Raw genomic sequence first — 24,455 nt, 5'->3', positions numbered from 1 at the left:
CACACACACACACACACACACACACACACACACACACACACACACATTTTGTTTTACACTAACAGCAAAAACACATACATATTGATTCATACGCCCAGAACTGTGTACAACGTAACCGTAAACAGCATATCATATGAATAATATTTATAACAGCAGAACAGTATTTTACACACTCAGTGAAGAATCAGTCAGTGATAAAACTTTCCCTTAGCTCATAGTAAGCTGCATGTTAAAGCTGACCCAGGCCTTGTGTATCCATTCAGCTGCCAGAATGTGTGCCAGTGCTCCGTGTCAGAACGGTGGTCGCTGTGTCGACGAAGCCCTGGGATTCCGGTGTGAGTGTGCCGATGGCTGGACTGGAGATGTCTGTGAAGTGGGTAAGTCGCCACACCTGGCAATGAGGTCGTCTTGTTTCAGCTATCTTTGATGTGGGAGAAGTGTTCGAATATTGCCTAATTGTGATGCGCTTCACTTAGTTTGTGTGTAGGGAGGGGGGGGGGGCAGGAGGTATGTACTTTTTTTTTTATCTTCGTTGCTTGCCTCACGAAGTACAAAAGTGTAAAAATAGAATGTCAGTTTATTAAAAACAATGTTATATTTGGGTTTCAGGTTTCCTTTCACTTTAACCCCCTTTCAGAAGAAAGGGGTAAAGAAGAAGAATTAGTTCTTTCGCATTCTCATTTTATGTTTTGGATAGTGTGCTTCTTTTTCATTTAAAAACCATTGTGCTTAACTGAAGACACATCATCCTATAACAGGGGAAATGCCACTTTCTTCAAGAACTGTATATCAGTGTATTTTATAATCTTCACAAAGCGTACTCTCAGTGTATTATAGCCATCATGTATTGTGGATTGTTGTCTATGTGCCCGTTTTAGGTTCGTTTGAAATTCGTTGCACACAGTGTAGTTCACCAACATCCTTTACTTGGTCATCGTCATCCTCACAGAAATGACTTATTCGAACATGTTAAGATGACATTGGTCATGAACGCGGACATTAAACCTTAACAACTAAATCGCACGTAATTGTGGTGCAGCATGCAGCGCTTCAGCCGATGTGGTGTTCGTCCTGGACACGTCACGCTACAACAGCCGTCGGGATGTCCGCAACATCAAGCGTTTCGCCAGAGACGTGGTGAAGAGGATGGCTTTCCGACGGGGCCGCTTCCGAGTGGGCATTGTGGAGTTTGGCGAGACTTCCAGAACCAAACTCACCTTCGCTGAGGGCAACAACAAGAAGACCGTCAAGTCTGTCATTGGTAGCATCAGGTTGGTTTGGAATGTTTTGCGTTTTTTGTTTTTGTTTTGTTTTGTTTTTTCATCAGATTGGGTGCAGTTGTTGGTCATAATGAAAACAAAAACCATTTACTTCTTATGACTGAAACAATACCTTTTCAAAATACAGGCTGGATGTTAAAGGTCAGTGTCACAACAGTGTGTGAATAATAATGTTCTGATGCAAGATTGTTTATTTTATAGTGTCTTTTCTTCTTTTCATAATTCACGTGTTCGACGTGAGTCTTGTAGGCCTTATCCTTTTTTTCTTTTTTATCTAAGAAGGTGGAGATGGGCATTGTTGACAATCACTTGAACCATATCAATTAGATGCCAGTCCTCTCAACAGGTGGAAGGTGGCGCCATGGTTCAGACGCTTATCTCCGTGAGGATCTGAGTTCGAATCCCTGTCTCGCCCTTTTTCCCCAGTTTGACTGGAAAATCAAACTGAGCGTCTTGTCTTTAACATTAAACGATAAACCGAGGTCTCATGTGCAGCACGCACTCAATGTACTGAAAAGGAACTGCTGGCAACATAAGTGTTGTCCTCTGGCAAATTCTTCAGTAGAAATCCAATATATGTATGTGTGTGTGTCTGTGTGTGTGTGTGTGTGCACTCAAGGCCTAACTAAGTGCATTGGGTTATGCAGCTGGTCAGGCATTTGCTTAGCAGATATGGTGCAGCGTATATCGGTTTGTACGAACGAAGTGAAACCTCCTTGAGAAACTGAAACTGAACTATGTTTTGTTATAAGATTTAGAATACCATTCATTGATACCACTGCTGTCACTGCCGTAACAACAGGCAATATACCATTGTCATTTTTCACTGACATCTATGATCAAAATGATTCCATGTAGTACCCGGTCTCATGAGTGTGTGTATCTCTGTGTGTGTGTGTGTGTGTGTGTGTGTGTGTGTGTGGTTAACTCTAACGTTGGCATTTTCTCGGCAGCTGCGAATGTAAGTGTGTATGTGTATGTATGCATGCGTGTGTGTGTGGTAAACTTTAGCGTTGGCATTTTCATGGCATGTCTTAGATTGTAGGTATATACAAGACTTGATCCCTTTGATATCTAAACGTTTCTTCTATTATCATAATCACACAGTTGTGACCTTGACTTTCAACCGCTGACTTTGATTGTCAGTAGAGGTTATCTTGCTGTCACCATGGCCGTCTTTGTGTTCTGTCTGTATGTTCAAAACCTAGCAAACTACATCAGCCTTGAAGTGAACGGTTATGTGTGTTCTTCTGTTGTTGTAGCAGTGTGGTTTTATGCATTTTGAGGAACTCTTGAGTTTCTTTCTCTGTGTCTTGTGTTTTGCCTCCTGCCGACGGGAAGTGCTGTGCAGCATCGGTTTGACGTCTTGTGCCAGAGTTAATGTTCTTGTTTATTGTTCATCATTCCTGTGATTCTAATGTCGTTTCTTATCTATGCTTTGCTTTGTTTTGTAATAAGACTTTGATGTAGAGCCAGACCTTTCATTGTACGTGACAATTGAATCCCAGTGATTGTTGGCTAGAGTGCAACAGTGGGTCCTGTTAAGACAGTTCACGAAAAATAAATAGATGAATGAATAGATAATACATGTATGTATAGATAGATATAGATATATCGTTATGATTTATTTGTAAACCCGTGACGTTTCAGACCACGCAGGGAGGACCCCAACCTGTTGAGTGGTATAAGACGCGTGCAGGCAGACATTATTGGTCGTCTCGGCGACAGGGAAGAGGTGCCCAATTACATGGTGTTCGTCACCACCGCCATGGGAAACATCAACACCCTGGAAGCCATAAACAGACTCAAACGCCATGGCACCAAGGTCATCGGCGTTGGTCAGTGAAAACTTGCCGCTCATTACGTTGTTTTCTCTGTGTGTGTGTGTGTGTGTGTGTGTGTGTAAAAGAAAGATATTTTCTGTTTACAAAATAATTTCAAGAATCTTATTCTATTGTGGGTTATTGTTGTTTTGCAATGATAAATGATATTTTTTTCTCATGCAGAAAATAAACAAATCCAGCATTTATTTTTGGTATAGACTTATTTATCTTTATATACAACGTATACAATACATGCTCCAAAATAAAGCTGCAGTGATTAATGGTGTTCTGACGACAATGCAGGAATTGACCTGTCAAGTTCAGACGAACGTCTGCTGGAGTCTGCAGTGTCCCAGCCAACACAGGAGATGATGTTCACTGCCAGCGACACAGTCGACCTTAGTAGCATTGCTGACGATTTTGTCAGCTTCGTCTGCGAAGGTAATTTCAGCTGTGTTTGGCAAACGTCTTGTGAATCAAGTTGTATGCCTCAATAACAATTCTTTTGTCTTCATGAAGAAGCTTGAAGACCAACATCAGAAAATGAGAAATCATAAGCCAGTTTGTTATTATCTTCAGTCAGAAGAAAAGGACTTTTTCGGGAATCCCTATGTTTCTACTGTGATATGTCAAAAATAGTGGAGATGAATGGATATAGCAGAGAAAGAGAGAGAAAGAGGTGATTGCTCATTATGAGCGACCTGTAAAGTTGCAGTAGACAAACGTAACATTTAACATTTTCAGGTAAGTTACAGTGTTCATAGCTTTGGAGAATAAGTTGTGCTTCCTTATAAGTATGTGCATTTGTGTGTATGCATGTGCAGGTATCTATATGTGTGTGTGGACACTTGCTACTCCACTGTGCGCCCGCGCGTGTATGTGTGCATGGTGTGTGGTATTGAAGGCACTTGTCAGTATTAGTGCTGTTTCAAAGCATAAAATACTATGTTGTACTATTCAGAGTCCCAGCAAAATGGTAGTGAACTTGAACACAGTTGTTATCAATGTCAGTGTTAGGAGTCTGATGACTTATGGACATTAAACCATCTGGAATCTGTACACTTGCTGTTGTAATTTTCAGCGAAGAATCTGTGTGCTGGGAACCCGTGTAAAAACGGTGGTTCCTGTACCAACGGCGGAAAAGATTACATGTGTCGCTGTCACCAAGGATATGCTGGCAAAAACTGCGAGAAATGTGAGTCATGTTTGAATGCGTACGTTTATTCCAGTAACCTGTAAATATATCTCATATTATTAGATATTACCGTTCCTCTATGTTTGTAACTTACACAGCGCAGAGAAAATGTTTTAAAATTTGTAATTGTGTATTCCATTAGTTCTGTTATTTTCACCTTCTAAGAATTTCCGTATTTCTATTTTAGTAACTTACGTTGTGTAATGAAAGATGCACTAAGAATTACCGTCGCGTAAGTGACAAACATAGCACAATAAAAGATGTACAAAACTTTGTACACATGTATACCAATAGCCATGTTTATTACACATACCAAGAATTACCGTTGCTCCAAAAAGTGAATGACGTATTGCAACGGGAAATTAGATGAACATGGCTCTGAACAATCCCTGCTTTTCAAAGGGGAATGTTTCCTCTGAGTTGTTTGCATTTGTCAATTATTTCAACACATGTAGATTAGACAGCATGATAATATTGATAATCCTGCTGCCCAAGACTGTAAGTCTTGCTCAGAAAGGGGGTGTTCAGAGAAGCCTGATTAGTTTTGTCATGTGAACTGAAGGAAGACAGACATGGCTTAACGATCCCTTTGGTTTTCAGCTTGTGCAGAGTTGTCTGACGTGGCCTTCCTTCTGGACATGAGCGGCAGTGTGGGCTTTGACAGCTTCCGCAGGGTAGGTCTTCGTGTTACTCCTTTCCTCCATCATGCCCACATCAAACAGTTGCCGTTCGATGTGTAAACTTTCATGTTGGACTTTTATTTTGTTTTGTCTCATCTGATTCGTCTTATTTCTACGTTCTGTTTGTATTGATATTAATTGTCTTCCATTTTCAAACATACTCAGAACATAAAAGACAACATAACTTGATTTACATTTCAAATTACTTCGTTCTTGGGAAAAAGAAAATGTTACGAAGAATCTCAAAACATAAAAAGAATTTTTTTTGTTACAAATGTTTTCTGTGTTTTATCTAACCATATTAAGAGATATAGTTAAAAGAATTTTTTTACATAGGCCTATTAGAGGAGTATAAATGCAAGTTTGTCCTCACAAAATGTTGGTGTGCAGATGAAGGAATACATCTACCACATGGTTGAGAACTTCAACATTGGCCCTGACGCCACCCAAGTAGGCCTCGCTACTTTCAGCACCAACGCTCGTGCTCAGTTCTACCTGAATCAGTTTGACAACAAGCGTGACCTGCAGAATGCTATCTCAGCCCTCTCATATGAGTACGGCAACACGAATACTGCTGCTGGACTCAAACTTCTCAGGTCCGGCATGTTTTCCACACGCCGAGGCAACAGACCGGAAGTTCCTGATTATGGTAGGGATTATTTATAACCACTGTCTTACAACAGTATCTGTTTTATGTTTAAAGCACTTTCTTTAATTCAGTTGTTCACTGCAGATGTTTAATATCATCATCTTAGATTAACAGACTATAAATGAATAAACGAATGTCTGTTCACTGCAGATGCTGGGGAGTATCTCCTGAAGAAAAATATCAGATAGGAACTTCCTCTTTTCTGCTGTTCTCTTTTTTTCTGTCATTTCCTTTATCCTGTCCTTCAGTCCAGTCATCCATATCTTTTCAATTTTGTTTCTTCTTTTTAAAATTTCTTCTTCTTGTCTTTTTAACTGAACAAAGTATTTTTTTCAGTCTTTCCCCACATAGATAACTAGAGTAATGTATTGACGGTGTCTGTCTCTGTGCTTGAATTTTTTTGATATAGCTATCCCACATATTGCAATAATCGCCCGAGCTGTATGCAACAAATATTAAATAAGATCAATGTTCTGATCTCATCTGACTACCTATCACCTAACAGGGGTCCAGTAACTTCACGTTCTCTGTATGTGCACAGCAATCCTGGTCACAGACGGTCTGTCCAACGTGAACGCGGAGCAGACCATCCCTGAGGCTGAGCTGGCCAGGAAGCAAGGCATCCACATCTTTGCTGTGGGCGTGGGTGTGACTGACGGCTGGGAGCTGGAAGCCATTGCCAGTGAACCCATTGACAAGAATGTCTACCTGCTGCAAGACTACAGTCAGCTGTGGAACATCTCCGACAAACTGCTGGGAGCAACGTGCAAGGGTAATGTTATGCGTGGAGTTTTGTTTTTTTGTAAGTGACGTGGATTTATTTATGACGGAAAGAGAGTTCAGTGTGTGTGTGTGTGTGTGTGTGTGTGTGTGTGTTGTAATAGTAGTAGTAGAAGTGAAAGTGGTAGACGTTTTCAGTTGTGCATCTCTCCACTTCAAGTGATATTCGACATGTGTGAGTGTGTTTGCGCGCGCGTGTGTGCGAATGTGTGAGTGTGTGTGTGTAAGCGCGCATGTGTGTGCGAGTGTGTGTGTGTGTGTGTGTGTGTGTGTGTGTAGATCTCTTGTCTGCTGTAACAAAATGTAGAAATTGATGTAGTTTCGCAGACCTCTGTCGTATGTTATGTGGTAAGACTCTGGTCTCCAGAGCTTGTGACTGGTCTGTTTCCTATCTTGGAACAAGTGGAATGGTTTTAATAGCAGCAGAGATTATAAGTGTACAGGTTTCTGACTCACGTGTGTTAATATCATCAATTCAATAAAGCTGTTCATGTTATTTGATTGCATCCATGTATATGTATCTATTTTTGTTGTAGTTTTATTTTCTTTTGTTTTTACTTTGGTGTGAGAGATTAGAGATTACGCAAAGGGTGGGTTAATAAATGAAGTGGATTTTTCTTCTTGGATTTTCATGTCATTCAGCATAACCCGGTGTTGTCTTGTGAAAGCGTGCATGTAAAGTTCAATGAGACCCGTAAAAAGAAAACCCAGTGATTAAGCTTGAGCATGTTGTGCATAAAAAGTGCATGCTGTCGTCTTCCTGTAGACGCGGGAGTGTGTGCGGACAGCCCCTGTATGAACGGTGGTACCTGCTTGCCTGGAGTGGGCACCTATTCCTGTCGGTGCATGCAAGGGTTCCTGGGAACCAACTGTGAACAAGGTTAGCACACTGTACTGTGAGCTCTTCGGCAGCGACTGAACATTGTACTTTGACTGATGCTCTGGGTAAAGTAAACGACTGTCTTGCTTTAAGAAATTATCTTGAGGTTACAAAAAGTACATTTAGGGTGTATGCACTAGTTTTTTTGTGTGTGTACGTCGTGAAAGTTATTCATTTCATTTTCTATTTCTGCATGTCGAAAATTGGTGTACCATAGATTGGTTTGAGTCAGTGCTTTTGTGAAAGTGGTTTTAATAAGCAGATTATGTGTTTTAATTGTAATTGAAAATTGTATTTTCAGCAACAGATAGAGAAATACATGGTTGAGAGGATTCTCATTTTTAATCTAAATTAGATTCGGTAATTTTTTTTTTTTTAATCTGGATTTTCGGAATGATATTTCAATATATACCCTATCATCATCACAGTTGCGCTGACTGACATCTGTTCCCCAATGTAATAGTTGATGTATCGCTGTGTTGCATTGCAGATTGTCAAGAGTCTAAGGACATCGTGTTTGTGCTGGACTCCAGCACCAGTGTGGGTCCGGAGAACTTCAAGCTGATGCTTGAATACGTGCAGTTATTGGTGAAGGAACTGTCAGCAGGCGATAACAAGAACCACCGCTTCTCTCTCATCACCTACAGCACAGAAGTCAAGACCATCTTCTCCTTCAACCGCTACTCTGATCCAGAACAGGTCATTTCCGCCATCGGCAGTACAAGGTAATGGGTGAAGAATGCAGGTGCCTGCACATAAGGTATCAGTAGCGTTTTTGGCGAATCATTTACTCGATTAATGTTAACTTGGGTTTTAAGAAAAGCATAAAGGACAGTTGCAATATGCGTTAACCTTCTGGTGGCCAGATACGCCACGCATCTTCAAACACACACACACACACACACGCACGCACGCACACACACACGCACGCACGCATGCGCGCGCTTAATGCATGAATGCATATGAGGTGGGTATGGATCTTTGTAATGTGACAACCAGGCCGACAATTAGGAGTATTAATTTTGTGCTTGAAGTGTGCGTGACCGTCCATTTTAAGTGTGCTTATTCGAATGGTGTGGTGTGGTATGGTGTGTGTGTGTGTGTTCGTGCATATATGTGTTTTAAAGTATTCAGGCATATTTTGTGAGATGATTCTAATGCACATGTTTAAATGATATGTTTGTATCCATGTATATTGGTATAATGTAAAGAAGGAAAAGATGGAGGTGGGAAACGGGCTGAAGGTTTATACATTGTGATGGTACAACTACAGGTACACACCTGGCTCCACCAACACAGCAGGGGGACTGAGACAGGCCCACCAGATGTACCAGCCGGGCTTTGGTGAGCGTCGCACGGCTAAAAACACCGTCATCCTGCTCACTGACGGTCAGTCCAACATTAATTATTACGACACGATCCCTGCCGCGACTGACCTCAAGAATGACGGAGCGACCATCATCGGCATCGGTATCGGACTGACCAATGCTGACGAGCTGAATGCCATTGCTTCAGGGCCACAGGATGTCTTCCAGGTGGCAACCTTCAACGCCCTTGAAAACATCAAGGCAGAAATTGTAGAGGTGAGTGGAAGCATCAAGTAGTAGACGTGCAGAACAGTGAAAACAATTGAGTTCGTGTCAGTCACTTTTGTACAGTAATTTAATTCTAGGGATCGTTGAAAATAGATATCCAGTTGTGGTTAAGCATTACAGTAGGCTATACCTACACGTTGTGGTCGAGATGCTCGGTACACCCTTGGTCGAGATGTTAATCTCAGTATGAGACAGGGTGAAGTAAAACAACCATTGGTGGTGGGAAACGGTAGGCGTCCTGGTTGAATTAACCCAGTATGAAGAATCATCTACATTTGACCAACATGAAAAATGTATCTGCAACAATAAAAATTGAACTTCACTGTGGTGGTGCACTCTTAACTGGTAAAAGCAGTTAATTTCAGTGACAGAAATCTGCTGTAACATTTTTACAGTCTTGTCCCAAAACTGATTTAACATGGGGCAGGCTTAGAGACCTGCAGATAAATCCTTCGTCTGTGTGCCCTGTAACCGAGCGAAACATTTCTGCTCACGTGTTTGTATGTGTGTGAGCGTCCGTGATACGTTTGAACAAAATCATTTTCTTTGGAGAAAAACAAAGATAGATAGATAGATAGATAGATAGATATGTGTGTGTGTGTTTGTGTTTGTGTATCCACACATACCATTTATAGGGATGTACATCCCCCGGACTAAACGGAATTTTCGGATCATGAACTCTTTATTTCGTCTAGCCTCTGATTCCGCCAGATTGTCTTGGGTTGTCAGTCTTGGATCGTGTAACAGAAAGAAGAAGATTGTTAAGTTGCGGTTTTAATACAGCCTGTCAGTCTTTGGTCGTGTAACAGAAAGAAGAAGATTGTTAAGTTGCGGTTTTATTACAGCCTGTCAGTCTTTGGTCGTGTAACGAAAAGAAGAAGATTGTTAAGTTGCGGTTTTATTACAGCCTGTCAGTTTTTGGTCGTGTAACAGAAAGAAGAAGATTGTTAAGTTGCGGTTTTAATACAGCCTGGCAGTCTTTGGTCGTGTAACGAAAAGAAGATTGTTAAGTTGCGGTTTTAATACAGCCTGGCAGTCTTTGGTCGTGTAACAGAAAGAAGAAGAATGTTAAGTTGCGGTTTTATTACAGCCTGTCATTCTAGCACTTGCCCGCAGTAAAAGGAAGAGAAATTGTAGACGGGAATTGGTTAAATGTTCGACAAATACGAACGTACAACTAAGAGCGTATGAATATAACTGAAATCCAGATCCAGTGTGCCCAAGACTCTCTAGCACATACCAGTGCAATGTTTCAATTTATTGACAAAAAATTGTTTGTGATGGAAAGCCAAAAAAATTAAACTGGGATTTAAAGATAACCAAAAAATAACAGATTACAAACTCACACACACACACACACACACACACACACACACACACACAGATATAAAGCACGTATGAGTGTGTATGTGCGTGTGCGTGTGTGTAGCCTGTGACGAGTAAAACATCCTAACCCCCATCTCCTAGACCCTCCACCCGCGGTTGCGTTGTTCTCGTTTTTATAAAATCAGCAAGAATCATGCGTGAGCCGTGAAGGCTTTTTACCTCTTGGTTTTCAGTAGCACAGTGACCTAATTATTTACACGTGATGAAGCGTAGCAGAAATGCAAGGGAATGTCTTTTCTTTGTGGGAGCGTGTGTGATGTGTGTGAGGCGTGCAGGACGTAACAGGACGCAAGTCAATGAGTATATGCAGGCATTTATCAAGGGATTCCGCTCCTTATACAAAGAAGGTATTGGTGCACACTAACAGATTACCATCATGTTACTGAGTGAATTGGCCACAGTCGCTGTGTATGGCGTTTTAATTGAGCACTTACGTTTTGTTTTTTCAGGGTTCGTGTCGATCCGTGCCAAGAGACGAAGTGGAGGGCTGAAAACTTTGAAAAGATTCATCTTTGTGTATCTTGTGTTCAAAAACACTATCATCATCCCACCATTAATAATGGTATACCTTCATTTCACTGTGTGAGCTGTCAAAGTCTACATCGCTGTGAGTTGAATTCATGGTACAGTTACAATTAAGAAAACGGTTTCTTCTTTGTTTTTTGTTGTTGTTTTTTTCAGACTGCAAATTTGCCTCACAATCATGAGTGTTCTATGTAGAGATGTGTGTGTGTTTAATGTGAAAAACTCCATTGTAATATCTTTTCGTTGATATTGATAAAAAAAAAAATTTAAGTTCACATTCTTGGCTTTGGTAAAAACATTTCGACGAGTAAGTTTGTTTTTTGTTGTTTTTTTTGGTTTTGTTTTTTTGTTTTTGTTTTTTGTTGTTGTTGGTTTGTTTGTTTTTATAAACCAGTGGTCGATTCTACAGCAATGGAATTTCAGAACGCAACGAAACTGGTCCTTGATCAGATTCTACCTCGGATCGACAAGATGGCAAATCACTAGTGGTGCTATGTTATCATTTTCATTAACAGTTATTTGTATAAACTCTTACAACTTCATCACCTATTGCTTAATACGTATTTGTGTAGCCCTCTGTCACTTTTTGGTGTATTTCTTTTCTTTCTTTTTTTAATTCGTCAGACCATACTTTTAGATCTGTGGATGAACTTAAATTAAGCCACAAACCTATATTACCATGTGGATATCACTTTCGATTGGTTCGGAAGGTAAATTCCAGACGCGTTTTGTATTTAAACAACTGTGATTGTAGACATCATTTGTGTATCCATATATATATTGGTATTGTTTAGAATCTAGTGTTTCTGTCAACATGAATGAGAGAACTTGAAGGCTGAATGCTACAGGCGGTCAGACGATTTGCTCCATGTGTGGGATCCGGCGTGTTGATGTTTATGTACTGTTCGTTTCTTTCTTTGTAAACCAGCAGTGTAAACACGATTAAACTGTTTCAAACATCCGCTTGGTGTTGTTGTTTTTTTGTTTTGTTTGTTTTTGTTTGTTTGTCTTTGTTTTTCGTTTTGTCATTTCAGACAGCTTAAACCATACCTAATCTATCTGTAGAATTCAGTTATATGTATTCTCTCTCGCTCGCTCTCTCGCTCTCTCTCTCTCTTTCTCTCTCTCTTGCGTATTTGTATGTTTATGATATGCGTGTTTAATATTTTATGTATGCATATGCTTTTTTGTCATGCATGCAGGTATTATGACTATATACATGTGTATGTTTATGTGTGTATGCATTTGAGTGTGTCCGAGCTGTTGTCATGGATGTACTTCAATAACCGTTTGTTATTTTTTGTGAATATTTTTATGTTTTGATGTGAACTGATGTTTTGATTTCATTTTCTCTTTCCCTTGCCGTGAGGGTTGGGTGTAAAAAGCATACCCATGCTTATTCCACTTCTCCCATTAAAAAAAAGTTTGATTGTTCTCTATCTTTCCCCTGCTGTCACCAAAACGTCAGCATAGTACACCTACGGATAATGATGGAAATTGTGGTTTTGCAAACAATGTACGATCTTGCACAAAAAAGCACCAAATACATGTGTGTGAAGATCTGATGAAATATTCCATATTAAAGCATATAAAACACAACTGAAGACAAAATGTGCAACCGACATTTGGAAGGACAATTCAGAAGTTAATCTTCTGTGGGATTTCATTTCTCTGTCCAACTTTAAATGATAAATCAAGTTCTTGTTATGAATATAATGAAGAACAAATAAAATCAAATGCCATATTTGAACTGTTTCCAGATTTTGATACATATGGTTATTCATACAATGCATTGATGCATATGAATAGCATCTGAGATCGCTTCATTGTGTTTCTCAACTATAATGACTTGATAACGAGCCCCCTTCCGTAGGCTATCAACTGAAATCATATTCTGCTTTAATCACCAAGTAGTCCGAACCTTTTCGTTCATTATCATGTCACAGAACACAGATGTGTTTGTAGCATGGTCGTTCATATGTATAAATGCACACTGGTGAGGGAGGCTTAGGTTTTATTTTATCCAGTTTGCGGTCGGCTAGGCTATTACTTGTATAAGCAACATGATTTCATCTGATTAAATTGTGTGTTATATTTTGTCACATCTTGAAATGACATTAATTCTCTCCATTCACCAAACCCAAAGAACGAGTGGGATTTCAACTTTCCAAATATCCTGTAGGCCTAATTTATGTTGCAGCATGCACTTATATTGGCACTGAAAAAGAATCCATGGCAATAAAAATGTTCTCTGGCAAAATTTTGTAAAAGAAATCGGCTCTGATATGTACACAAATATACGGGCATGCATTCAAGGTCTTACATGCGCGTTTGGTTACGCTGCTGTCAGGCATCTGCCTAGCAGATGTGGTGTAGCGTATATGGATTTGTCTGAAAGCAGTGAAGCCTCAAAAACTAAAACTGAACAAGTGTGTAACTCCCAAGCTTGTTCTGGCTAACGTACTTGCACATCCTCGTAGTATGTTCTGTAAAGTGTCCCCAGGCGTGAGCATAGCGTGTGCAATACGAGTGTGTGCATGTCGGCATACTTAATTCAAACAGAGAAAGAGGGAAAGAGGAACTGGACACATTAGCAACGTAGCAAATTACGGTATGCCAAATCTCTGCGGTAGTTTTGATTTGTGGAACAGCAGCGAATGAGCAAACAAACGCGCGCGCGCGCGCGCGCACACACACACACACACACACACACACACACACACACACACACTGCAAAAGGGGAGCTTACGTTGACAACTGCTGTTATTCATTTTCGTGAATTAACTGCAATAAATCGTTCATGAACGGATGACCGAAGTGAAGCTGCTTGCTGTGTTTGCTTTTTCGAGATGGACATGTTGCCCATTAAGTTCACATAAGCAGCATTTTATTCCGGCCTTCAAAGAGGAAACAGAGTTTGATACCGTGAGAATGAGTAATCATAGCAAAAGCAAATCAGTTACAAATTCGAATATCAGTCACTGCTGATTCGCTCGAGGACGATACTGCCCTTCGCGAAAGAGGGTCATGGACTGAGCTGGTCATGGCAAAAGGGCAGTCCGGGCCGGTAGTTGCTGATAACAAATAATGTTAAATGTTATGTTTTCAGACGTGTTGGTACAACATGTTAAACGCATCATGTGCCTTGCTCAACGGATGGAGACAGAAACTCCATTCACACATGGAGGAACAGGTGGGTCATGAAAAAAAAGGATACGAACTCACAGCACAAGCAAAATCATAATATTTTCTGTGAGAGTGTCTCCATGTAGATTCCGTCTAAATTACACAATTGCGTACAATTGCAAATGAGCTTTTCTTTTTTCTTTTCTTTTTTTTTTCTTTTTTTCTTTTTTTTTTAATAATCAGAAATACACTTACTTTGGAGAAGGAGGGACTGAGTAAGAGTGACCGCAACGACAGAGAACTGACAGGTGACACTGGCGCAGAACTGATTTCTAACGGATTTATTCTTCTTCGGTGGATGGGTTGGTAGGTGTGTACGCCCGCGCGTATGTGTGTGTGTGTGTGTGCGCGGGCACGAGTATGCCCATGTGCGTGTTCGCGTATTAGTCCACAACTGAAAACTCTCTCTCTCTCTCTCTCTCTCTCTCTCTCTCTCTCATTCCATCTTCTGACAGAAGAAGATGGAATGAGAGAGAGTGAGAGTTTTCAGTTGTGGACTAACCCGACCTCATCTAGCAAGAGGACACGATTTCACGCAGGACAAATGTTGGTTACGATTTCTAACCACTAAACCAATTCACGCTTTCTGTCGCTGTCCGGGCAGTGTGCTGCAGGTGAGCAGAAGCACCGTAGTCAGTAAGCAACGAATTGTGCAACGCACCGATGGACTGTCTCGAACAACACATCTAGTCCAGGCGTTTCCGTTTTCGCCTTCCCCATGATTCGGCTTGTGAACGGCTGCCAAGAAAGAATAAATGTTATGTCAGCTTGAGTCAAGAAAGCCATACATTGTTTCTTTGAATTGCCTGAACGGTAATCTTTCCTTCGTGTTATCTAGCTCAAAGTAAGCAGAACCAGCGTCCTTCACAGTATTTCTCTTTATGTTTCTTGACAGTTGAATTGCGAAGCAGTGATGAAGTCGAGTGCGAGTTAACAATCTGCCCAAACTGGCGAAAAATGTATGACACGGGTTCAATAGCCCCTGAGGGACCCTATATTCTGAAAAAAGTTGAGGATTCTGTGACATTCGTTCTGTCAGATATCCAGTGCAAGACTTCCACCCTGTCCTTCTTCCAATTATTCTTTTTGGGTTGTTGTTGTTGCTGCTGCTGCTGTTGTTTGTTTGTTTGTTTTGTTTTTTCTTGTTTTTTAATATTATCGTTGGTAGACAGGGAGGGGTGGGGTACGGAATTTCCAGTTGTGAAAACTGATAAGTTAGTTGTCTTTAACCTATATAGATAAATATATATATAGAGAGAGAGAGAGAGTGTGTGTGTGTGTGTAGTAGTAGTAGGAGGAGGAGTGCGGGAAGATCGAGTGATGGGGAGGGAGAATGGTCTGTGTCAGCCAAGTCGTGAACAAATTTGTGGGCGTTGTGGGTAAGGATGGAGGTCAGACGAAAGCATTTGTGTGCTTTGTGAGAGGAAAAGAAAAAAAAAAGCCAAAAACGGTTCCAGAGGGACAGATAGATGCATTAATCATTGAAGTGGCGATTGCGTATGTATGTAAAAACCTTACAATACAATACAATACAATACATCTTTATTCATCCATTTGGAAATTAAATTGTGCATCCGTCCCCTTACCTTACACACATACACACACACACACACACACACACATACACACACACACACACACACACACACACACACACACACACTTTGTAAAATAGCATAAATATTAAGAAACACAATATCAGAACAAGAAATCCTTCTATAAAATCATTGTAAATCATTATATGGCAGGTTCAGTATTTAAATAAATGCAACATGTGGTAAAAGAAACAGGTTCTGAAGTAATTGGTACATTAAGATAAAGATTCCTGAATAAGAAACCATGCCATGAATTAAGCATTATAACACATAAACACATTGTACTGCACACATGACAGTTAAATTATGGTACTGAACAAACATGCATAAACATCAACTCATGACTCGCAACAGACAATAAAAGCATTTGAAAAGATATATTACAAGTACACCAGATTTATTTGAACACACACACACACACACACACACACACACATTGCAAAATAACTAGAAAAAAACAAAATAGAAATAAAATAAAAAGTATTATGTTCTATAGTAACTGTACCTAAAAAAAAAAAAAAAAGATTCCTGAATAAGAAACGCTGTCACAAATACATCATAATAAATCATAAACCTCGTAATGCACACATGATAGTTAAATAATGATATTGAACAAACATGTAAGACATCAATATTGTAAAACTCTTGATTCGCAACTGCCAGTAAATAACATTTGAAAAGGTATACGATAACTTAGATTTCCACACATTTATATAAGTGCACCAGTTTTACACAAAACACACACACTCTCTCTCCCTCTCTCTCTCTGTCTCTGTCTCTCTCTCTCTCTGTCTCTCTCTCTCTTATCATAATTTACCATTTTTTGTACTCTAATGTCATATGTATCATGAAATGTGATTGGTACTGCAGGATATGATCAGCTTAAGAACACATTTTACATCAAAAAAAGCAAATTTGTCATGTATCTGAATTTTATATATATATATATATATATATACATGGGGGTGGGTGACTGCGTGTGTGTGTTTGCATACGCCCCTTCCTGTCAGATTCATAACTTTTTCTCATAATTTGTAAATAAGTATGGGCAGTATAATCTACACTAATGTGCTTTTTACCAGACGTCCACAATATCTAACTTTTTTTTTCACAACACACACCACCATCATATGTCAAGATGGGGTAAGAAAGGAATTCCTTTCTGGGTAAACTGGATTGTACTTCAAAGCAAGAAACCTTGCTTGAACCAACAGTGGCATAGTGCATGTGTTGCAGGATTTTAAAACTTTGTTTGCATTGAAAATTTGGAAATGTTTTCTATTACTGTTTGGTACGTAGGCACTGGCATCAGGTACCGCACAGATGGCTCACTCTTCAACCTCAGGAGGCTTCAAGCAAAAACCAAGGTGAGGACAGACACCGTCAACGACTTCCTGTATGCTGATGACTGCGCTCTCAACGCTGCCTCCGAAGCTGACATGCAACACAGCGTCGACAGGTTCTCTGCTGCCTGTGACAACTTTGACCTCACAATCAGCACAAAGAAGACTGAGGTGATGCACCAGCCAGCTCCAGGAAAGCCTTACGTTGAACCAAACATATTCATTAACGGGCAACGACTGAACGCGGTGGACAAGTTCACATACCTGGGCAGTACACTCTCTCGCACAGTTGTCATCGACGACGAGGTGAATGCCAGACTCGCCAAAGCCAGCGCTGCCTTCGGAAGACTCCATAAAAACGTTTGGAACAGGAGAGGCATCACCCTGGAGACGAAGTTCAAAGTATACAAGGCCATAGTTCTCACCACAGTGCTCTATGGATGTGAATCATGGACGGTCTACAAACGCCACGCCAAAAAGCTGAACTACTTCCACACCACCAGCCTCAGAAAACTTCTCAGCATAAAGTGGCAAGAGAAGATCCCTGACACAGAGGTGCTCACTCGTGCAAACTTGCCCAGCATGTACACCATCTTGATGCAGGCCTAACTGCGCATGCCAGACCACCGGCTCCCCAAGAAACTGCTGTACGGCGAACTCCAACATGGCAAGCGCTCCCATGGAGGCCAAAAGAAGCGCTTCAAAGACACTCTGAAAGCTTCTCTGAAGGCCTTCAACATCAGCCACGACACGTGGGAGCTGAATGCAATAGACAAACCAAAGTGGCGTTCAGCTGTCCACAAAGGCGCCAAATCCTGTGAGGCCAACAGAATCGCTGCAACAGAGCAACGCAGACAGGCCAGGAAAAGCAGTGCCAACAAGTCCCCGACAGCCGCCACCATCCCCTGTCCACACTGCGTCAGAACCTTCCGGGCGCGGATTGGCCTGGCCAGTCATCTGCGCACCCACAGAGCCCATCCCACTCACCCCCAGGATGACTAGATGGTCCTCGTCGATCCCGACGGACGAACCACACGGTACGGAAACATTTCCAAGGCAGAAGTTGCAGCCCTTAACAGAATCGTAAAAAACTGCCACCAAGATTACCGGGGCTGATCTGCCTTCTCTATTGATGATGGAGTCTCCTGTCGGTCCGACGGATGAGTAGGCAGGCAGGCTTATCTGTCGGTGTGTGTCCTCATATGGGAAAAGAGGCCGATTCTGGATGCGCAGCACTTCCCACAGGTGTTGCAAGGGAAAACGTCTCCAGAAGTTGAGCCCTGCTTCCTTCGCTCACGCTTCTCCTTAATGGCCAACGTCTTTATGCCACTAGAGCACAGCATCTTCCAGCGACAGCGGTCAAGGGCATCAGTTTCCCAGGAAGCGATGTCTATGTCACAGGCTTTGAGGTTTGTCTTCAATGTGTCCTTGCAGGGTCTTCCAAGTTTACGGTGGCCTTCCTTCAGCTGGCCATACAAAAGCATCTTCGGGATCCTGCTGTCTGTCATGTGGACAACGTGTCCTGTCCAGCGTAGCTGGCACTGGATCAGCAGGCTTTCGATGCTTGGCAGGCCGCTCCTCTCTAGGACCTGGAGGTTGGAGACCCTGTCTTGCCACTTTATGCCGAGGATCTTTCGTAGGCATCTCTGGTGAAACTGCTCAAGTTGTTGAATGTGACGGCGATACGTCGTCCATGTTTCACAGCAGTACAACAAGGTGGTCAGCACAACAGCTCTGTAGGTTTTCATCTTGGTGCTGAGCCTGATGCCTTTGTTGTTCCACAGCCTGTTGTTGAGTCTACCAAAGGCGGAGCTGGCCTTGGCGATGCGCAGCGTCACTTCTGCAACAAGGGCTCCGTTGCTGCATAGGGTGCTGCCCAAGCAGCAAAACCTGTCGACTGACTTGATCTCTGTGTCATTGATCTTGATTGCAGGTGGGGGGATGGGAGGCACTGGCGTTCTGTGAGCTAGCCGGTTGGTACATGGACTAGGTCTTGCTGAGGCTGATGGTGAGTCCAAAGCGCCTGCAGGAGGTTGAGAACCTGTCCATAATGAACTGCATGTCCTCATGGGTGTGTGCAGCAAGCGCGCAGTCATCAGCGAAGAGGAACTCTCTCATCAGTGCCTCAAACACCCTGGACCTGGCATGAAGTCGTCGCAAGTTGAAAAGTTTGCCATCTGTGCGAAACTGAATGTAGATGCCCCGGTCACAGTCTTGGAAGGCGTCAATCAGCATGACAGAGAAGAGAATGGAGAACAGTGTGGGTGCCAAGACGCAGCCCTGCTTCACTCCATTTACAACAGGGAACGGATCCGACATGTCAGTATTTTCCTGTACTCTCGCCTGCATGCCATCGTGGAAAGAAGCAATCAGCTGGATTAGGCTCTCTGGGCAGCCGAACTTTAGGAGGATTTTCCACAGACCATGGCGGTTCACCGTGTCAAAGGCCTTAGTCAGGTCTGCAAAGACCATGTGGAGCTCCTTGTTCTCCTCACGGCATTTCTCTTGCATCTGGCGTACAGCAAACACCACATGTTCCCCTGCCTTCTCTATAAGACATGTATTATAAGCGGCTACTTAAAAAAGCAAAATCAATCAGCCAGGACGAACCACATCCAGCTTTTGGGATTTTCGAGATGCTCCCCTCTGGTCGACGGTACAGAAGTATAAGGACGAAAACCAATCGCTTTGCCAATAGCTTTTTCCCTAAAGCAATCAATGCCCTGTCTCTCGAACAAATCCAGTATGATAAATAGAATTGTGCAATCAACAACCATCTACCTGAAGATCTAGTCATCAGCCCCATCCACATGTAATATGCGGCTTCTGTTCAAACGTGAGAGAGAGACTGTGTGTGTGTGTGTGTGTGTGTGTGTGTGTGTGCAGTGCGTGCATGTGTGAATATGCACAAGTTTTTGTATTGATATGCACTTGTATGTATCCTAATTTCTACTGTATCTGTGTTTGTGTCTGATTTTCGATTCGTGTTCGTACTTTGTTATGTACTATCCCCACTCCCACCCCCCACCCCCACCCCCAGTATTCCTTGTGACCCCGGTACACTTGGTAATAAAGACATATTCTATTCTATTCTATTCTATTCTATTCTATTCTATTCTATTTACCCAGCGGGGATAGAATTCATGAGATCACTAGCTGATTTGGCAAAGTGGTTAGCATCATGGACTGACGGCTGCAAGGACCCAGTGAAACGGGCTGAACTCTACCCCTGGCTAGTTTATGCCCCGGATATAAAGTAGCTTAGGCTACTTCATAACCCCCGGAATTTAAACCTGTCTAAGTCTTGGCAATGCTTCCGGACCTGAATATGCTCTCTGTGTACAATTCGCTCACCCAACAAGTGTGTGTCACATTAATGATGTTAACAGGAACTATGGAAATTTAATTAGCGTCTTCCAATGCTCAAGGAGCTTTACGATCGCAAAAAGCCAATAACGAAGGAAGAATAATTTGATACGGTGTATAGCACAAAAACATGCTAGCAAATAGTGGATCGAAAAGCTATATGAAAAAAATCAACATAAACTGTTCGAGTGCAATGAAGATGAACAACAAATAACACACACACACACACACACACACACACACACAATTGTGCACCCCCCCTCGCGCGCGCGCACACACACACACACACACACACACACACACTTTTTGCAAGTTTGAATTCTGCATACGCTTACTGTTTTTTGCATGAAGGCCGTATTAAAGGGCTATTGGTCTAGAAATTGGATAAGTCAATTTTGCCCGGGTTTTTTTTGTTTTGTTTGTTTGTTTTTTTGTTGGTTTTTTTCCCCTTAATGAGCATACCATCTTCCGAACATTCAGTTACTGCTTAGAACAGAGGGTATTTTAATTTTGTCCAAAATGTGTGCGTGTGTTTGTGCACCTGTGCAAAATAAATGTACCTTTTTTTTCTTTGTTTTGTTTCTTGCTCTTTTCCTTTTTTTTTTTAGTGGAGACCGCTGTCATCACTACCATCTTATTTCTTTGTTGTTTTTTTCTGCTTTCTTTCTTTCCTTCTTTCTTTTTCTTTCCTTACATTTTTACATTACCTATCAAGTTATTCAAGTTCTATTTATCATTTCGCTTACATTGGAGCATGGAGGACAATTATCAAACGATGATTACATGCCCAAAATAAGGCATTCAAATACTTTTCACCACAACTAAACATTAAGAAAGCACTAATGTATTTGAAACGAAGTTCTGGAATTAGTGTTTAGATTAATTGATTGATTAGTTGATATGGATACTTATATAGCGCCTAGCCTAGCACTAATGTATTGTTTGAAACTAAGTTCCAGAATTAGTGTTTAGATTGATTGATTGATTGGTTGATATGGATACTTATATAAGCGCCTAGCCTCAGTCGGAGACCAAGCTCTAAGCGCTTTACAAACACGGGGTCATTTGCACAACAGGCTGTCTACCTGGGTAGAACCGACTGACGGCTGCCACTGGGCGCTCATTCGTTTCCTGTGTCATTCAATCAGATTTCAGGCACGCACACAAACACGATCAGACAGACATGTAACATTTTATGTGTATGACCGTTTTATTTACCCCCCCAAGTAGGCAGCCATACTCCGTTTTCGGGGGTGTGCATGCTGGGTATGTTCTTGTTTCTATAACCCACCGAACTCTGACATGGATTGCAGGATCTTTAATGTACATATTTGATCTTCTGCGTGCGTGTGCAGGTATTAGCAGGTCTGCACATTTGTTGACTTGGGAGATCGGAAAAATCTCCACTCTTTACCCACCAGGCGCCGTCACGGAGATTCGAACCCGGTACCCTCAGATTGAAAGTCCAACTCTTTAACCATACGGCTATTGCAAATTTCGTAAACTCACATAAAGCTTTTCTGCTTCCTTTGAACATTAGTTATTACTAACAGAGCTTTTTCGCTCCCTTTGAACTTTTTTTTTTAAGTGAAAACCGACTTTGGAGAAATATTTGCTAGGCACATACTTGTTTCGGGGTTCATAAGACTTGGGGCATTCCATTATAAAATGGAACTCATCCCCAGTTACAGCCATATTACAAACCTTACATAACCATAACTCTCGTGGTGTGTCTCTACTGAACACCACTGAAGTGACTCAGCAGCAGTGAAGGATCTCCTCTGGTTGTGGCCTCCTGGCAACCAAACATCGATAGTGCTCTGTAGACTGCTGATACTGGAACTGCGACAGATGAACCTGGGTGTGTCTGTATGTGGGTGACTCAGAATGAGCAGCGTGAGAGTAATGCCACTGGAACGGTTCAGATGGTGAGGCAGCAAAAAACAAAACAAAAACAAACAAGAGAGGCAAGGCCTTCAAGACTCACTTGTGATACACTTTTAAAAAAATCTAATCATTAAAATGTGTTCTGTATTTGTTATTATAAAGCTTCGGGTTATGAAAAAAGAAAGTCCTAACCAGATTCGAACCTCGCGTGTTCGGGTGAGAATAAACTGTCTTACCCATTACACTATCGTGGCTCAATGACGCTTTAAAATTTAATATTTGAACATCCTTTTTTAAAGGGCGCTAAATCAATTGCGGTTTTCGCAGTGAGAACGCTGTTTAAATTATATTATTCTGCTGTATCTTGAGCATTCAAAAAATCTTTAAGGGCAATTAAAAATTCTTTTTAAGTCCGCGGTAAAGGATCCGGGAATGTAGTACCACATGGTGGATTCAATTTCTCTTTTATGTTCATTCTAGTTTTAAAGTTTATATGAAAATTTAGTATTTTGTTAAACTAATAATATATAAAGCCAAGTACAAGTACTTCTAAACGTCGTAAGAAGTGAAAAGGACTTCATTTTGAGAAAAGTCAAGACTGGAAATTTTTTCGTTCAATCGTGATCAATTCAAGGGTATTAACTCGCATGGTTTACAATTTTTAACTGTGAATTCCGACTGATTCTGTGGATATTTTTATGGCAGTTTGGGGCATAATCCAGTAAGTGATGAAGCGTTCACAAATCTTTCTCTGAATAAATATTTAACGGTCTCCTTTTCCAACTTTCCATCACATGTTATCGTGTATTGTCCATTGAATATAGGATTGAACGGGCAGGTCAACAACTTGAAACAAAATGGCGTCGTTCGCGAAGAATATGAGCACGTGCTTTGAATGTGTATAAATATGTGTAAGCAGTTGATTTTTGCCCATGACCTTCAGGGCTCAGCCAATAGATCTGTAAAGTCCATTCGTCATATTGATTTTAATATTTTCCGAAAAAGACCACTTGGGCGAATGAACATAGTGAAAGCCCTGTACACTGAGAGTAAAACACACAAGCTTTTTATGTATTGAGTATAATTTCAAAATTTAATGTTTAAGATGAGAAAGATCAGTTTAAAGCAAATTAAGTCCCCTAGCATTAATTACAGATTAATTTCCCTTTTTTACTACCTGCACCAAAACGTTTGCAAAATAAATAAAACTTCCATGCTTAGCAAAAGAAGTTCCTGTTTGAACAAAAATAATAATGATGACTGCTCTTGTTGTTGTGTCAGAATATCAGATCACAGTGCAAAAAATATAAATATAACAGTAAATGCAGTTTGCATATAATTTGGCTTCTTTTTTATTTTTTTGTGCCCATCCCAGAGGTGCAAGATTGTTTTAAACAAGATGACTGGAAATAACTGAATTTTTCCTATTTTTATGCCTAATTTGGTGTCAGCTGACAAAGTATTTGCACAGAAAATGTCAATGTTAAAGTTTACCACGGACACACTGACACACACACACACACACACAGACACACACACAGACAACCAAACACCGGGTTAAAACATAGACTCACTTTGTTTACACAAGTGAGTCAAAAATAGAGGACAACTGTGCTTTTTGAAACAAAAAGTCATGTACAACAAACGTTCACATTCAGTTTTATATTGGTGTTTAAGAAGAAAGTTTTGTGTCAGGAGAGGGGAGCAAAGGGAAGTCTTTTCTTGAACATTCTTCACACGTTGGCATTGAATGAATCAATAGACACGTCTCGACCTTTTCTGTGTGTACAGGGACACAGGTCATAGGTCACAGTCATGGAAACACAACCGAACCACTTCAGTTGGTCTATTAATTGGATTTTAATCAGGATTCCCTTAGGGGATGGTTGGCAAGTGGGGATGTGTTTGAAAAAAGAAGAAAAATAGTAAGCTGGTGGTCACTTGTATGAGTCCATGTGCTATCAATGTGGACTTGATTGGTGGATTTTGATCTGTGCGGACTACCTTCATCGCCAAGCCTTTACGAATTGAGTGTCTTGTCACATTCAAGGCTCTTTAGCGAGTATGACTATGGGAGGTACAGACCAGCAGCCTAGCACATTTCTTGGTGAGTGGTAGTCGCCCAGGAAGGACAAATGCCCAAGATCAAACTGACAACTTGAGGATGAGAACAACAGTGGTTATCTCAGCGCTACGACCAAGGCCTGAGAACAAGAATTGTCCACAACTTCCTCCTGTGAACACATCTGTTCCTTAGAACACTGCTCCTGAATGACATAACAGCA

General features: G+C 41.2%; 1 protein-coding gene across 10 annotated transcripts in view; it reads left to right on the top strand.

Moving 5' to 3' along the window:
- The window catches only part of LOC143287281 (uncharacterized), a 224,924-nt gene extending 213,170 nt beyond the window's left edge, over nt 1–11,754 (top strand). For all 10 annotated transcript variants that reach the window (XM_076595285.1, XM_076595233.1, XM_076595278.1 and 7 more), the window contains 12 exons: nt 264–377; nt 1,040–1,271; nt 2,931–3,118; nt 3,407–3,544; nt 4,185–4,298; nt 4,899–4,972; nt 5,369–5,627; nt 6,169–6,399; nt 7,174–7,287; nt 7,778–8,012; nt 8,561–8,870; nt 10,718–11,754. In XM_076595285.1, the coding sequence (XP_076451400.1) occupies nt 264–377; nt 1,040–1,271; nt 2,931–3,118; nt 3,407–3,544; nt 4,185–4,298; nt 4,899–4,972; nt 5,369–5,627; nt 6,169–6,399; nt 7,174–7,287; nt 7,778–8,012; nt 8,561–8,870; nt 10,718–10,759 (2,051 nt within the window). In that variant the 3' untranslated portion in view covers nt 10,760–11,754. The remainder of the gene's footprint in view (nt 1–263; nt 378–1,039; nt 1,272–2,930; nt 3,119–3,406; nt 3,545–4,184; nt 4,299–4,898; nt 4,973–5,368; nt 5,628–6,168; nt 6,400–7,173; nt 7,288–7,777; nt 8,013–8,560; nt 8,871–10,717) is intronic.
- Nucleotides 11,755–24,455: the final 12,701 nt, after the last annotated feature.

The sequence above is a fragment of the Babylonia areolata genome, chromosome 1 (assembly GCF_041734735.1).
Source record: "Babylonia areolata isolate BAREFJ2019XMU chromosome 1, ASM4173473v1, whole genome shotgun sequence".
Lineage (NCBI taxonomy): Eukaryota > Metazoa > Mollusca > Gastropoda > Neogastropoda > Buccinidae > Babylonia > Babylonia areolata.
This window is presented reverse-complemented; position numbering and strand designations above follow the sequence as displayed.